The 17,709-nt window shown below is 34.5% G+C and overlaps 1 protein-coding gene across 5 annotated transcripts in view; it reads left to right on the top strand.

The window, feature by feature from the left end:
• Positions 1-17,709, top strand: part of PPP1R12A (protein phosphatase 1 regulatory subunit 12A) — a 182,613-nt gene that overhangs the window by 142,565 nt on the left and 22,339 nt on the right. For 4 of the 5 annotated variants that reach the window (XM_027842495.1, XM_027842494.1, XM_027842491.1 and 1 more), the window contains 5 exons: positions 1,696-1,896; positions 2,040-2,211; positions 5,481-5,605; positions 7,388-7,453; positions 14,676-14,692. In XM_027842495.1, the coding sequence (XP_027698296.1) occupies positions 1,696-1,896; positions 2,040-2,211; positions 5,481-5,605; positions 7,388-7,453; positions 14,676-14,692 (581 nt within the window). The remainder of the gene's footprint in view (positions 1-1,695; positions 1,897-2,039; positions 2,212-5,480; positions 5,606-7,387; positions 7,454-14,675; positions 14,693-17,709) is intronic. The other variant, XM_027842492.1, reaches the window with a different exon arrangement.

Consider the following 17,709-nt stretch of genomic DNA (forward strand, 5'->3'; position numbering starts at 1 on the left):
TCTTCTTAAATGGAAGTTTGGAGTTGTCATCATCATAAGACTTCTTTATCCTTAGAAGTCTTACATATAAAAATTTGACAACACTGAAAAAAATTAAAGGCTAATATGTACTAGTATTAGAGTGATTGTTGGCATTGTCCTGTCAAAATGCTTATATTTCTTTTTCTGACATATTTCCTATTATTGAGATCAAATCGTAATTCACATAACATTTTCCATGTAGTATAAAAACAAGTCTTGTTTTCTGAATCAGATATCAGAAACCTGTGATGCAAGTGCCACACCCAAGCCACTAATGTAAGCTCTTTGAGAGTAGGGATTATGTCCTTTGGGGAGAGTATACCAGAATATGTAAGTACTTCAGAAATGCTGGTTGGTCTTTCAGTGCTGTACAGGTCAGTCATCGCCTCTGAAAGTCCCTCCCTGCCACTTGCGAAAACTAGTGCTTGTCACCTGCTGAGAGAATCATTCCCTACCCTTGTTAGGGGTGTGGACAGGCTGCGAGCAATTTCCCTGGAATGCTAAAAGGAAAAGGGTCAGGGACTTGGCATATTACTTTATGAGGTTTGCCTGACCCTATATTTTAGAAGATATTTAGATATCATTGTTCGGGAGCACTTAACTGGAGTTGAAAATTGCCTTATGAATAGTAATGAGTATGGCAGGCTTAGGGCCTTGTATAATTTTTCCATCTAGAGAATTTTGAGAGTGTATATTTTTTATCTATAAATGTATGATTTTTTTTTTAATTTCTCATCTAGACATCCAGGCCTACGGCAAATGAGATTCCTATCAGTGAATTAATATGACATTTCTAACAATGACTCAGTTGCAAAGAATTGAATATCCATATGATATTGTGAAAGAGAAATAATCAAAAGGATTGTTTTCATTACCATTAATTTGAAAGATAATTCACTTTGAAAATACTTCTCTTTCAGAAGATCTCATTGCCCATTTATTTTCAGAGAACATCTTGGTGCTAGGCTGAGGAGAGGAAAGGAGGAATTTGTGTGCCCTTACTATAAATTTGCCATTATAATAGCCATATTCTTCCACCGATCACTCCTTCCTTTCCTAATGCTGAATTGATAGCCACTTTTTCTTTTTAATCATCAGACATATGACCCTTCCCAATCCGACTCAACTTGCCATTCTACCCATCTGCCCCGTAAGAACCTTGTGCTACAGCCAAGTCAGATTCCTTCCAAATGCATGAATATATCTTAAATGTATACCTACATATTAAACACAGACTCAGTTTCCTTTCTAAAACATTTAGTCTTAGAAAGATGCAATCCATATTGAGAAATGAACCAAAATAGAACCATGTTTCATTCTTAGTTTTTTGTTTTAATTAGGTTATATATTTTTTCAGGATAGGAACTACGTTTTACTTGTATCCCTCAGTACCTCACCAGCTCTTTGGCATACAGCAGTGCTGTATGTATTTGATTGGTTCATTGAATGAAGGAATGACTGGAAAGATAAACTTTTTCTCAATTTCAAAGCCTGTTCTAAATGGACTTTACTTTTTTTTTTTCTTTAAATCCATACACACTACCATCTCATCAGTTACTTTATTCTGGGGATCTGCTTCTGTAAGCATGTGTGCACACTTGTGTGTCTGTGAAGTGACTTTTGTCAATTTTGGAATGTATGTATTGCAACTTAGTTTGCCTTTTTTGCCTATAGGGAGTGACATTGACTGATCTTCAGGAAGCTGAGAAAACTATAGGAAGAAGTCGATCTACTCGAACCAGAGAACAAGAAAGTGAAGAAAAAGAGAAAGAAGAAAAAGAAAAACAAGACAAAGAAAAGCAAGAAGACAAAAAGGAGTCAGACACTTCCAGAGAAGATGAATATAAACAGAAATACTCTAGGACATATGATGAGGTAATGAGTAATTTTTCTTGAAATAAAGGCTTTAATTGGGAACTTTAAGTCATTTTTATAATAACAATGAAACAATGATTAGCTTTCGTTAAAGTGAAATGTAGTAATTGCTTATATACATTTTTTTATTTTCTATTCAATAGCCCTATCAGCGTTATAGACCAGTGTCAACCTCAAGTTCAGCTGCTCCATCATCCTCTTCACTTTCCACCATCAGCAGTTCTCTCTATACTACAAGTCAGTTGAACAGGCCAAATAGTCTCATAGGTATAACATCTGCTTATTCCAGAGGTTTAACAAAAGATAATGAAAGAGGTAAGAATGCATTGCTTTACTTGGATTTTTTTTTTCTTCTTGTAGCTCATTACCCCTTTAGGAAAATACTACAGGATCGACTGGTCAGAGAATTCCCCTTTTTTAACCTATTTGTACAAAAATATTTATAGCAGCTCTTTTGTGATGGAAAAGAATTGGAAATTGAGGGGATGCCTATCAATTGTAGAATCGCTGAACAAATTATAGTATGTGATTGTAATGGAATACTATTGTGCTGTAAAAAATGATGAGCAGGATGCTCTCAGAAAAACCTTGAAAGACTTACATGAGCTGATGCAAAGTGAAATGTACTGTATACAAAGTAATAGCGATACTATAAGATGATCAGCTGTGAATGACTTAGCCTTTCTTAGCAATACAATGATCCAAGACAACTCTGAAGGTTTTAAGATGAAAAATGCTATCTATCCCCAGAGAAAGAACTGATGGTATCTGAATACAGATTGAAGCATGCTTTTTTAACTTTCTTCATTTTTCTTGAGATTTTTTTGGGGGGGCGTAATGTTTTCTTCCACAACATGACTAATTCCACAACATGACTAGTCAATCATGACTAATATGAAAATATGTTTTGCATGACTACACATATATAATCTGTATCAAATTACTTGTCTTCTCAATGAGGTGGGGTGAGGAGGGAGGAAGGGAGAAAATTTGGAACTCAACGTTTTAAAAAGAAATGTTAAAAATTATTTTTACATGTAATTGTGGAAAAATAAAATAGTAAATTTAAAAAAAAAAATCACCTTTTCTGTAGACCTTTGAAAGTGAAGAGGGAACAAGTGCATACAATTTTAGAAGGGACCACAAAGATCATCTATTCTAACTTGTCCCTGAATTATAAATTCTTTCTGTGGTATCTCCTAAGGATATTCAGCCAGCTTTGGCTTTCAGCATTCTGGTGAAAAGAAACTTGATAGTCCACTTGTCCAAGTTCTAAATTTTGAGTTCCAAATTCTCTTCCTCTCTTCAGCCACTCCCCACCCACTGAGAAGGCAAACAATATGGTATCAATTATACATGTGAAATCATGCATAAAAACATTTTCATATTAGCCATATCACACAACAGAAAAAAGAAAAGAAAGAAAAATAAAAGTGAGAAAATAATAGTTCAGTTTATACCTGAGTTCATCCATTCTCTCTCTGAAGGTGGATAGAATTGTTCCTTATGAGTTCTTTGAAATTAGAATATGTTTTTGTGTTGATCAGGGTTACTAAGTCCTTCACAGTTGATTATTTTTACAATATTGCTGTTACTCTGTACATTATTCTCTTGGTCTGCTCACTTCTCTTTGTATCAGTTCATGTGAATCATCCAGGATTTTTCTGAAAATCATTTATGGTAACATCATTTATCGCAGTAGTATTCTCTCACATTCATAGCATGACTTGTCAAGCAATTCCTTAATCGATGGACATCCCCTTGGTTTCCAGTTCTTTACCAGAATAAAAAGATCTCTAAATATTTTTGCACATATGGATCCTTTTTCTTTTCCTTTTATCTCTTTGAGGTATAGATCAAGTAACTGGTCCCACATCCCTTCCAGCATTTATCATGGTAGTCAATCTGATGGGTGTGGTGTGGTACCTTGGAGTTGTGTTAATTTGCATTTTTCCAAATATTAGTGATTTAGAGCATTTCTTCATCACTATTGATAGCTTTGATTTCTTCCTTTGAAAATACTCAGACTGTTTATCAATTAAGGAATGTCTCTTATTCTTATAAACTTGACTCAGTTCCCTATATGTTAGAGAAATGAGATCTTTATCAGAGAATCTTGCTGCAAAATTTTTTTCCCCAGTTTCCTGCTTTTCTTGTAATTTTGGCTGCATTGGTCTTGTCTGTGTAAAAACTTGAATTTTTTGTATTCAAAATTATAAATTTTTACCTCCCATGAACCTATTTATCTCTTGTTTGGTCATAAACTCTTCCACTATCCATAGCTATGGTAGATAATTTCTTCCATTTTACATATATCGCACTTTATGTCTAAACCATGAGCCCATTTTGAGCTTTTTTGGGGGAGGGGGTGGTATACAGTGTGAGATATTGGTCTGTGTCCACTTTCTGCCAGACTATTTTCTAAGTTTTTGTCAGATATTTTTTACCCCAGTAGCTGAGGTCTTTGGGTTTATCAAACACTAGGTTAGCACTTTTCCCTGCTACTTCCCGGTTGAGTAAGATGAATCCGTTTACCCAGCTATATATGTATATATATTCTTCTTTCCTTGAACCGAGTTCAGAAGAGAGTGAGGTTTAATTGTTTCCCACTCCTCTCGCTACTCCCACTGTCTCCTCCACTTTATAAACTCTTCCTTGGTGCCCCATTTATTTGAGATAATTTTCCCCATTCCCCTTTTTACCCCCGCCCCCATTCCCAGGACGTCCCTTTCTTACTCTTACATTATTCTTTTGAGATCATATCTACATAATGGACTCACACTCATGCCCTCTATCTATTCCTCTTGCAGCTCCAGTGATGACAGAGTTCTGAGTCATGATACATATGTGTATTATCTTCCCATAGAGGAATGTAAACAGTTTAACTTTGTTTAGTCTCTTATGGTTTCTCACTCATCTTTACCTTTTTATGATCGCTTGAATCTTGTATTTAAATGTCAGATTTTCTATTCAACTCTTGTCTCTTTCCACCTAGTTGTTTAGTCCTCTTTGCATCCCTGAGCATTGGGCTAAGGTGGTGCCACACTTCTGCCCAACCCTCACCCCAGTGTCTACTGACCTCTCTTATCTTTCTAATCTACCCTGGACTGAAAAAATGACTCACTGTGACTTTTTTCCTTGGCTTTCCCCACTGAGAATTCATTTTGGTGCATTTTATAGGTAGTTGTAGAAGAATTGATGGAGGAACTAGAACAAAGTTTCAAGCTCTCACTCGAGCGTCTTGACTGTGCCACTGCTCTATTTTTTTAATATTGTGTATCTTCTTCCAGGCAAACAGAATTTATTCCTAAGTTCTCAAGTAATAGAATTATTAAGTAATATTCTCAATAACTGAAATGAGAACTTACTCCTTCTGAAAGCTGACAGGCCATGTTGATAGTTGTGAGAATGAAAACTTACTTAAAGGTGATATTTAGCAAGGGTGATCCTGCTAGCCTCTAACTGGAGATATTTCCACACCCAGGATTAATTGTACTCTCTTATATGCATATCCTGATTATTCCTGTCATGATAGGAGGGGGAAAAAATACATTGTGGTCACCATATTAGTCACTTATCTTTAGCAGATGGTGAGAAAAAAGAGGAAGAAAAAGAAGGAGAAGATAAATCACAAACGAAATCAATACGAGAACGACGGCGACCAAGAGAAAAGCGGAGATCTACTGGAGTTCCACTTTGGACACAAGATGTGAGTGAAGAAGCTGCCAAAATGGCTCCTTTCAAGTACTTTCAATATTACTAATCGTATAGATTAGGTCAGTAACTTAATTAAGTGCTAGATTTCAAGATTTCCTTAAAATGCTAAGATCACATCTTACGCATCTTGACATCTTTGTCAAGATATAACAGTGCCTTCCACATTGGTATTCACTAATACTTTCTGCACTTGAAGATGCTGTAAGGATTGATCAGAATATACTTTTGAACCAGCTCTGTGGTTTTTATCCTAGAGTTATTTAAAACACCATTACCCTCCTTTGTACAAAAATAATTACCATCCATCTTGGCCCTTTGGTAGTACCTAAAGTCAGGAGTTATACCCATTTTTTGTTTGAATAAGAAACTAAAACATTAATGCCTCCAGACTAGCCCATTTGGGTTTTCTTGGACATAAGTACTTACTTGTATCTCTCATTTATTTTCGAGATTCTTAAAAGAAAGATCTCACAAGCCAAATACTGTTAGAAAGAATGTCTCTGTGACAGTAATTTGAACCCTAGTGTATAGTCTGTAAAACATTGCTTTTTTTGTTCTCCTTATTAAAAATTGTCTACAACAACTGATCCTATAAAAAATAATTCATTCTCCAGTCACTATTAATATATTTGATGTGTTCCTTTTGCCCGAGATAAGAGCTACAAGGTGGTGATGTTATATCAAACTGTTCCCCCTGACCCAGGCATTTGACAAAAAGACAAACAGCATCTTTGCACTATTATTCCTAATTCCAAATTTTGATGGCCCTAAGTATTTTAGCATTTTCATAGACCCGCAACTATTTAGTTTTACTTCTCATTAATATTAAGGCAGCAATTTCCTTTCTGTAAAGCATTTCATTTCCTTTATGCAGATATTTATTAGCAACTTAATAAATATACAGGATACAGAACCCCAATTTCAGAAGTCATTTTCTTGGTTATAAGTGTATTATGCTTGAAAATTGATAATACCTTCTTCTGCTAGTAGATAAGTTAAAACCTCATCTGTAAACTTCTTTTCAATTCCAAATCTACGTTGTCTTAATAAATATTTTGCTTTGAGCATCAACTACCTTTCATCAGCCTTTTAACTAAATTCCTAAACTGAAAGAGAGAAAGAGTAGAGACGGCTGTATCCCATTGGTTGTTTCCCTCTACTGGTTTCTCTAATGTATTCAGCTCATTGTGTATCAGTTGAGGCCCAGAGGGGTTCCAAGATTTGCCCAAGGTTTCACAGTTAGAGCAAAGTGGGAAATGAAACTCATTTTAGTCAACTTTCCTTGCCATTCTTCCTCACTCAAATTCATAGAATTCCAAAGGATTTGAAGAGTTATCTCCTCCAGCCCCTGTCTGAAGCATAAATATCCTCAGTTATATCCCAACAAGAAGCCATTGAAACTCTCATTGAACAGCTAAAGCCTATGGTGCTTGACTGCTGAGTTATACGATTATTTCACTACCAAATTATAGTATGTTTATCTACCTTCCCTCCTTTGCTTGTCCTCAGTTGTCATTAACTATTGTTGATATTTGTTCCAGCTATTTTGTTATATAACAGTTCTCCCTTTCCTCCTAAACTTCTAGTCATTATTACAGACATTTTATAATGCTAAAAAGCGTATACAGTAGAAAAGAATTCCTATTTTAAAATTGTTTGCTTCGTGTTAGAATTTTCTCAGATGAGTTTTTAAATAAGACTTTTAAAATTCTCAATGCCAGCTATTGATAATATTTAAATTTAGCTATCTAAAAACATTAAAAATCTGTTTCAGAGTGATGAAAATGAACAGGAACAACAGTCTGATTCTGAAGAGGGATCAAATAAAAAAGACACTCAGGTAAATTTCATTATTCAGATGTCTTTTTGAGAAGAAACAGTATGCTAACCTAACTTTTATATTGCAGTTAAATTTAATAAAATGAACTCATATTTTAAATTCTTTCTGACTCATGACTTTGTATTTTCATTCTCAGGATTTTTTTTTTAAAGAAGCATGGCATATTTTTAAAGAAAAGTCAGAAGTTTCACAAAGTGTTGATACTTTCATAGTATCTTCCTTGCTTGTTTCTTTTTACGTTCTGAATTTAAAATGCATTCTAAAGTTACATTTAGATAATAAAGCTTTGTTATCCAACTGTTTTTATGAAGCTTTATCTTTTCTTTAGAACAAATTGTTAATCCATTTTGAGGTGACATTTAGAGTTGAGAGGTAGTGTGTAGTATAGTAGATAGAGAGAAAGCTGGCCACAAAGTCAAGAAGGTGGGGTTCATATTCTGCCTCAGTCGTGTGGCTCTGACCTAACTTCCTCGTGCCTTAGGCAATTCTTAAAGACTAGTAGAGTTTCTGTTAGACTTCTCCACTAATTCGATCACAGTCGCAGACCCTCCCTCGTTATTCCTCTCAGAAAAGTAATCAGAATTAACAGAGACATCATTACATTATTAGTAATGAGTTTTTACAGAAAGACTAAGATGTTATTGTCAGCCATTAACTTAAAAATAAGCTAACTTTAAAGTCACAGGATGGTCTATTAATTATGCCCTGGATACATTATTAAACTCTAACTTTCCCAAATCTCTTCCTGTCATTTCTAATGGGACAGCACATTTGGGAATTGTTTTATACTTTGAGAGCTCTTGGGCAACTGCTTGGATGGTCAAACCAGAACCTACCTTACAGGCCTGGTTCCTTAGAGCAGCAATGTGTTAAAATGTCATTCCCCCCTGAAGTGTAAGCATTTCTCTGCAGTTTTTCTTTCAACTTCTTAGGTATCCCAACAGAACATGAGGAAACAAAAAAAAAAAAAAGACTCTGTTATTAGCCATTTGTCTAGTCTTGGATTTTAGGGAAAGATTTTTTTGTTTTGTTTTGATGTGTTAGTAAGCAGCCAGAGACTACCATTTTCCTGGTAATACTGAAACTAAATAGTTGAGGTGTTTTTAAGAGATAACACACATTTTATTTTAAAAAAAGGATTTATTTCTCAACAACTCTGATATTGCAAATGTCATTAACCAAATGGAAAACTGAAGCTAACAGAGGTGAGCCAGTTGATGGAGACCCCTATAGTTTCCAATTCTTTTCCACTACAAAAAGACTTGCTATAAATATTTTTGTACAAATGGGTCTTCTCCCTCTTTCTCTCTCTCTCTCAACTCTTTAAAGATATGGTCCTCGTGGTGATTTTTTTTTTTTGAGTCAGAGGGTATTGTTACTACTCTTACAGTTTATTAATTTTGGGGGCATAGTTCCAAATTGGTATTCAGAACGCCTAGACCAATTCACAGCCCTACCACGTGAGTTAATATGCTTGTTTTCCATAAGCCCTCCAGTGTTTTCCTTTTTTTTTTTTTTTTTTTAGCGAGTCTGATGAATGAGTTACCTAATTTGCATTTAAAGTATTTTTTTCATATGGCTATAGATAGATTGGATTTCTTCCTTTGAGAACTGCTTGCACATATATCTTTCAACCATTTGTCAGTTGTTCTTACCATTACAAATTTTGAATTACTTCCTTGTATTTCTTGGAAATGAAATTCTTAACAAAGAAATTTTTTACAAAGATTTTTCCAAGGTAACTTTTTCTTCTAATCTTAGCATTGGGCTTGTTCATGCAAAAACTTTTTGCATTTCATGTAATCAAAATTGTCTTTTATCTTCTGTGATTCTTTCTAACCTCTGTTTGGTCATGAACTCTTCCCCTCTCTATAGATCTAAACCTAATCCCAGCAAACAACTGTCTTGTTTTCCCAACAGTTCTTGTCAAATAGAGTCCTTACCCCAGTAGTTGAAGCCTTTGGTTTTATCAGATACTAGTCTAGTAGATTTGTTTGCTTTCTATGTTGTGTAACTAAGCTTTTCCACTCATTGACTCTATTTTTTAACCAGTACCAAATTATTTTGATAACTATTGCTTTATAGTTTTTACTGTACATTTAAAGAATTCCAATGGCTGTTTAATTTTTTCCTGTTAAGTATAACTAACCCTCCTTCTGCACCTTCCTCTCCCCTGATCCATCAAAAATGTGAAAAGGAATTTGCTCTTTTTTTTTCTTCTGTTTTGTTTTGTTTCTTCTTTCTTGTGGTTCCTCCTATTGGTTCTAATTCTTCTTTACAACATAACTAATATGAAAATATGATTAATAAGAATGCCTATGTATAGCCTATATCAGATTGTATGCTGTCTTGGGGAGGGAGACGGGGTGGAAAGGGGAGAAAATTTAAAACTCAAAAGCTTATGGAAGTGATTGTTGAAAACTGAAAATAAATTAATTAAAAAATAAAAAAATAAACCCCTGTAACACGTAAGTATAGTCAGGCAAAATGGTTTCACACAGTGGCCATGTCCAAAAAGGTATGTCACTTTCTGCACCTTGAGTCCATCACCTCTCTGAGAAGATAGATAATGTGATTCATAATAGATCCTATTGTTGGTCATTGCATTAATTAGAGTTCATGTTATCTCTCTACAGAGAAAGGATGGATTAGGGGCACCAAATGAAACCTACATTTTTGGATGTGGAAATTATGTTGATCAGCTTTGCGTGACTATGCTAACTTGGTATATGGCTGGGTTTTTTATTTTTAATTTTGAAAGGGAAACAAAGTGGGTAGTGATAGCAGTGAAGAAAAAGGCATGAATGAAGTGCTTTAAAAATGAACCAGAAGAAAAGAGAAACATATTTGGAGGGAAATACAAACAAGTAAAACAGCTTTTAGAACCATCCTGCTGGATTTGGTACATGCTTTAAGGAAAAAAAAACAACAGTATACAATGAAATTTGTATTTTAATCATAATAATGCAGCACTTTTTACGGTTTGTAAAGAGCTTTACATAATGCTATCTAATTTGGAGATGCATGGTTAGAGGTTAGCAGCAATTAAGGCTAGTTAAGTAGATCTGAGAGTCATTTGCATCAAGATGATAATTGAATCCATAGGAGCTGACGAAATCACCAAGTGAAGTAAAATAGAGGGAAGAGAGGTGAGGACCTTAGATGGAGCCTTGTGGGACACCTAGAGTTATCAGGTAATGAACCTGATGAAGATCCAGAAAATAAATAGAAGTGGGAGCAGTCAGAGAGGTAAGAGGAGAACCAGGAGAAAACATTATCATGGAAACTTATAGAGTATCAAGGAGAAAAGGGCGATCAACAATGTCAAAGGCTGAAACCAAGTCAAGAAGGTTGAGAACTGTCCCTTGATTTGGCCATTCAGAAATATTTGCTGACTTTGGAGAAAGCAGTTTCTGTTGTATGATGAGATTGGAAGCCAGACTGAAAATATTTAAGAATGTGAGAGGGAAGGAAGCAGAAACACCTGTTGTAGATGCCTTTCTCAAGGTTTATTGGTGCCTGTCAAATTCATGACCTTTTTTTAAGATCCTTCAGTCACCACCTTCTACCTTCAGCCTTTGCTAATTCCCCCCAATTAACACACATAGACACACACACACACACACACGTTTGTATGTTATTTTTTATATATTTTTATATGCGTATTATCTCTGATAGAAGCTTCTTGAGGTTAGGTTCTGTTTCATTTTTGCCTTTGTATCCCCAGTGCCTGCTGATTTATTGGTTTCCCCCCACTTCTTCTTATCTTTGATGATACTGGATGTTTTCTTTCTTTCCTCTAAGCCCCTAGAGTATTTTGTTGCCTCTTTTTCTGTCACACTTATCGTACCTGATATTTAGTTATCTGTGTACCTGCCTTGACCCTCCTAACTGAATTTTTTCTAGGCTGGCATCGTGCCTTAACTCATCTTTGTATTTCTAAAATGCCTAGCACAATTCCTTGTTTAGAAAACATTTATTGAATTCAGTTAACTACAAAGGAAAATGGCATTTTATCAAATGTTTAAAAGTCCTAGATCATTCTACTGTGTTTTGAGAAGTCCACATATCTGTGTTAAGAATGTACATTGTATACCACAAGAAGTTTCACCCTTATAGTTTGTCTCTTAAGAGGTAGCGTGGCGTAGTAGATAAAATACCAGACCTTGGAATCAGGAAGATCAGTCAGTCTTCAGTGTAATTGACTATAGATGTAAAGAAATCCAGCAACTTAATTCATTTATAGGATTGTAAATTTGGAACTTGAAAACTAGAAGGGACCCTAGAGGTCATCTAGTCCAGAGGTTCAAAGGCTAGCCCAAATCAGATTACAGTGCTGTTGTGAACTGTTTAACCAAAATAAGTAAAAATACCATACAACAAAGAAAATGTTAGTGTTTTTGAAGTCAGTATGCTGCCCCCAAGGATACTTTACTATTTGAATCTAATACCCTCATCTAGTCCAATAACTTCCTTTTTACAGATAAGAAAACTTAGGTCCTCTGACAGTCTCCCTCTTAACACTGCACAGTTCCTGTTCTGATACAAATATGATTAACTTTTTGCTCTTAAAAAAAAAAGCTATTGTTTTTTACTAAACACCTTGCAAAGGCAAAAGTAAACTGTGTTACCCTTTAGATTTAGAAATCTTTTTATATCTAGTATTTTAGCTTCATTTGCAAATAAGAATTAGTGAAAGTGGTGTTTTGTGCCACCTATCAGACTTCTTTCCCTATTTTTCCTCCACTCCTAATTTCTTTTTCTTTTGGCTAACTAAAACCAGAAGAAATTCTTTAATAGTGATCTATTGAACGTCTGATTAACATTTATGATAGTGAGAAGAAAAAAAATAGTAGATTTTGTATATTAAACTGGTGGGAAGTTTTTAGGTCTCAAATCAAAACATCTCAATTTTATTCTGTTGCTCATCACAATGTATATTCAAGTGTGGATATGAAGGAAAATAGAATATGGTTGAATTTAGAACCTTGTTAAAATCCCAAGAAAACGGTTTTAAATGAACAAACCTTGTCACACTTATTTTCATTAGCCACCTTGAGAAGAGAAGTCTACACTTTATTCAAGTACTCCTCAAACTCCTTCCCAACTATTCCGCCAAAATTGTTCTCCCAGAAGTTAATTACCTAATTCCGAAATCTAGTCACTTTTTCTGAGTCTTTATCCTTCAAAGCCTCTCTAGTGCTTAACCCTCCTTATCACTTTATCTTCCCTTAGCTTCTCTGCACTCCTCAAATGTTTCTCTTCCTATACCTCTTACCATTCCTTCTCTGACTCTTGCATTGGCTCAGATTTTTCACTGCCATTCCCTGGGATGTTTTTCTTTGCTTTTGTCCTTTCTCCTCATACTCTTCCTCTGGATCTCATCTACTCCCACAGCTATAACAGTCCAGATCCCTGCAGATGTGTCTCTCCAGCCCTGTGCTCTCTCTCAAGCCCCAGTTCTACATTTCCAAACTGTTGACTGGAGACAACTCAAACCCATATTTTAAACATTGAATCCATGATTTTTATTTTCTCTAAATGTCTCCTTTATTTTTGTAAATGGCATCACCATCCACATTTGACTTTTAAGTGCTACTATAAGCATACCATTGTGTCAATCTCTACTAGGACATAGAAGCATTAGTTAGATATTCCCTGTCCTCAGGAAGGTTAATGACCTGCTGCGGAGATACAACATTTATACTAGTGATTACGATGCAGAATAACGACTTGAATAAGTGCCATTTCAGGCCTGAGAAGAGGGAGAATTTCTAGTAGTATAATTATGGAAGGCTTCACTGAATAACATAAACAAAAGAGGGAGAATAGTATGTTTTGTTATTTTCTTCATAAGCCCCTTTGAACGTGTACTTCATGTGGGCAGGGACTGTTTTTCATTTTGTCGGTGTACCTTTGACTCCTGCAGCAGTGTCTTGCACATAGTAGTTGCTTAATAAATGCTTTGGGGGTTGTATTAGAGTAGGTCGTGTTTGAACAAGTACACAGGATAAGTTGATAGCATTTCAGTAGAAAGACTTTGGGAGGGGCACTTCATGGTGAGGGAGACTAAGTCAGAAGGATATATATAAATGATGATAAAGGAGTTCATTTTAGCTAGACCATAGTTTATATGACGGAAGGTAGTATGGGAATAAGGCTGGAAATGGAATGCGACTAGACTGTGTATACTTTGTAAATTAAGTTAGAAACCACTCATGTAGATAGAGTGCTGCTATCTGATAGTTCAGTATTCTGCACACAACAGGTATGTATACAAAATACTCTAATAGGATTCTAAACTTGGACTTGAGATCTCTCTATTTTACATCTCTTACAGGTAAGGAAATCTCACAGAAAGTAAAATAATTTGCTCAGGATCCCACAGATATCTGAACTGAGTCAAACCTGGGTCTTCTGACTTCCATATATAGAGCCTGACATATAGTAGGCCCTTAATAAATGTTTGTTAATAGATTGTTTACATAACATGTCATCTCCTTGAGAGAGCAGTTGTCCTCCAGATTTCCTGTGTTCTCATTTCCATTTAGCAGTACAACTTACATGATGTTAGTTTGAATTCCAAAAAATAAATTTTTATCGATATCTTTTTGCTTTTAAGGATTTATGAAATGTTTTGTGAAGACACGAGTTAGCTTCTTTTGTTTTGCTGCTTTAACAAAAAAAAAAAATTAATGGGAAGCAGTTGATGTTTTTCCAGAATCTGTATCTCTTAAAATATTTTGCTCTGATGATAATTCTGGCATAATACTTGAGTCTTTCATAAATTTATGAGCTAATCATTGAGTCACTTAAGTCATTAAAATGTTCTTCTGATTTGTTTTAAGAGTAAGAAATTGGGAGCAAGTCAAAAATGTCCCTTAAAAATTTACATGCAATAGTGAATGTCAGCATATTCAACTGTATAAACATACAAATTTATTAAGAATTCAAAGAACCTTAACTCTTAAGTCACCTAATGAGTTACCTTCATAAGCTGTCTTCCCGGCAATGTATTTTGGTACATGCTATTTATTTATAATAGAACAATGTTGAAATTGTACATATTGTTCAGATAAGTTAGTCTGTTGTCAGTAAATGGTTGGCCTTTTTTCGTATGTGTCTTAACTAGATTGTTTCCATATTACAATCACTTGTAACTAGTTCATTTTCTAATGAAAGCATAAAAATTAATTTCTTTCTTTTTTTCTCTTCTTTTTAGACTGATTCCCTTTCAAGGTACGTTTGATGGTTTTGTGTGTGTTTCATTTTAAGAAATAAGCCCTATTTGACTCATATATTCAAATATTTAAAATTTAATAGTTAATCATCATTTCCATTTCTAAATAATTTTGGGTTAAAAAAATCTAGACATTTTGGACTAACTGTATTGCACAATAGAGGACTACTTTTGCATTTCTAATTTGTACAGTATAACAGCAATAGATGAGACACCTGCATATATACCACAACCCTTTCCAGGGGTTGGTTACCTTTAACATTACCTTTGTTAAACTAATAGTTTAATAGTGGTCTAAAACTGTCCCCTTGTTCTGCCTGGAATTCTTGTGATTCTTAGTGGTAGGCTGCCGAGGCCAGACCACCTCCCTGGACCAGTATTCCATTTCCACCGTCATTGCCTGTCAGCCTTGTCTTTCCACCATCCCTGTCCCTTGCATTTTGTGCCTTCCAGAACCCCTGTACTACTGGTAACAAACTGCCCTTCATATACATTCATGCCCTTCCCCCTGGAGATTATTTTGTATGCATTTTTAAAATTGACTTATTGGAGGACATGCTGTTTCCTCCTGATACAGTGTGAAAACCTTTGAGGGCAGGGACTATTTTACTTGTGTCCTTGTAGTCCCAGTGTCTAACACAGGGCCCAACACATAGTAGGTGCTTAATAAGTGTTTATTAAATTGGATCATAAAACAGCAACACTATTTAATACAGTTGAAGGTCTAATAGTTGTGATTTTAATATTTTAAATAAACACTGTAGATCTATTTCTAGGAGCCCATTCTTTAGGACAATATTAACATCCTTGACTAGACTGACTGAATTTTAAGGAATTCTGCGTAATATAAAGTATCTTCATTATGACACTTCATTCAAAATGCTGTAGTTTCAGACTTTGCCCTCTGCTAAAAGAAAGTTCTTTTACAGGATCTGTTACATATTGAGGGTTGTCACCATAGTATATATGTACTTAGTACATAATACATATATATCAAATATTTGTGATATGCTAACTGGAAACTTGTCTATAGACCTGTCATAATAAACTGAATCTTTTACGTAGAAATGTATTTTATACATTCGTGTATATACTTGCTCTTTTTTTTTTCATTTTTAATGTTTTTCATGAACATTCTTTAATAAAAAATGTCCCCTTTAAACAAAATCCTACTATGTGTAAATCTAACTTTAAAAAAATAGATATGGTGATCTTTTTGTAAGAGAAATTCTCATGGGATTTATTTTAGTGATAATTTGTCATGATGCATTTCTAAGTTATGATTTAAAAATAAATATTTGTACATACATTTTTCTTTATTACACATATATGTGTGCTTGGTAGTGGAGATGGGTCCAAGTATGTTAGGAGCTCTTTATATGGAAATTCCCCTCTCCAGTAAAGGCCAGCAACTTGCGTATAGCTTAGAATCTTAAGAGCGTTACTTGGTATTCTAAGATATTGTGACCTGCCCGGGGTCACACAAGTAATAAATGGTAGCTCAGACCTAGCTCCTCTGCCTCCAAATCATGCATAGTTTCTACTATACTATACTGTAATGTTTAATTATTGAAGCTGTGTTTTTTTTTTATTATTGTTGACTTTTGGTTTTTATGCCAGTTAATTTCTAGTATATCCTTAATATATCTAGTAAATCCTAAAAAGAACTTGCTACTGACAATTTAGTGTATATTAGGTTAAACTTTAGAATTGTTTCAGTTTGCATTTCTCTTGTGTCATTACTGATAGTTTATGTTTCTTGTTTTGATTATTGTTTATATCCTTTGATTCATTGGGAAATAGCTCTTATATTTATGTCATTTCTCTTATGTAGCTTAGATTCCAAACTTTTATCAGGAGACATTTGATGTGAAAATGATTCCCTTTTCCCCAGCTCTCATTCTGTTCTCGTTGATTTTGTTCATGTAAATACTTTTTAATTTTTTATACAGTATAAGTTATTTTCTCTTTTGTTATCTCCTATCCTTTGATCGTTATTTGTTTCCTCTGATCCAAGTTGTGAAAAGGGTAGCCTTCTGTACTTTTATTTTTATTTTTTTTGCATAATAGGACATTTTTTTATACTTAGATCGCTTTTAATAGTCCAGTTAGAGCTTATTTTGGTATATACTATAAGATGCTGAACTATTCTGTTTTGTGCCAAACTGCTTTCTAGGTTTCCAATAGTTCTTGTCAAATAAAATATCCTTCCCTAGCACTTTTTGTTCTTGTGTGTGTCAAACACTGGGTGGTTATTTCATTTGTATGTCTTTCTTGTTTGGTCTTTCCTGCTGAGCTGATTTTCTGTTTTTTAACAAATACCAAATAGTTTTAAAGATTGCTACTACTTTGTAGGTTTGGCAATGCTAGGTCCTTTCTACTTTTCTTTATTTTTCTTGATAATCCATGCCTTTTGTTCCTCCAAATGGATTTTATTTTATCTGATTTTGTTGACTTGGCATTGCAATAAGTCATTTAATTAATATAGGTGAAGTATATTAGAGCACAACCCTAAATTGGCCCTGTATGTTCCTATGACCTATACATTTCAGTTGAGTAAACATTTACTAATCATGTGCTATATGCTAGACAAAGTGCTAGGTACTGAAAATAAAAACATATAAACCAAAAACTGCCCCTTCCCTTAAGGAGCTTTCATTCGATTTGGAAGTTACAACATGTAAAACAAAAATACAAGATAATTTGAGGTGAGAAAAAGCCCTGTCTGTGAAAGAATTAGGAAAGACTTCCCACAGTAATTAGTACCTGAGCTTAGACTTGAGTGAAACCAAGCATTCTAAGAAATTAGGGTGATGATGGTATGCATTCTAGGTATAAGGGACTGGATAGTTTTTGGTTTTTTTTTTCCATTGTCTACTTTGAAGTCTTTCACTGTGTATTTACAAATTAATATCTGGAAAAGATTCTGTTTAATTGAGAGACAGCCAAAAATAGTGCCCAGCCTGAGAGAATTTCTAACAGTTGATGAGCTCATACAAAATAGAAATATTATTAT

Source organism: Vombatus ursinus, unplaced genomic scaffold, assembly GCF_900497805.2.
Source record: "Vombatus ursinus unplaced genomic scaffold, bare-nosed wombat genome assembly UNPS02014874.1, whole genome shotgun sequence".
Lineage (NCBI taxonomy): Eukaryota > Metazoa > Chordata > Mammalia > Diprotodontia > Vombatidae > Vombatus > Vombatus ursinus.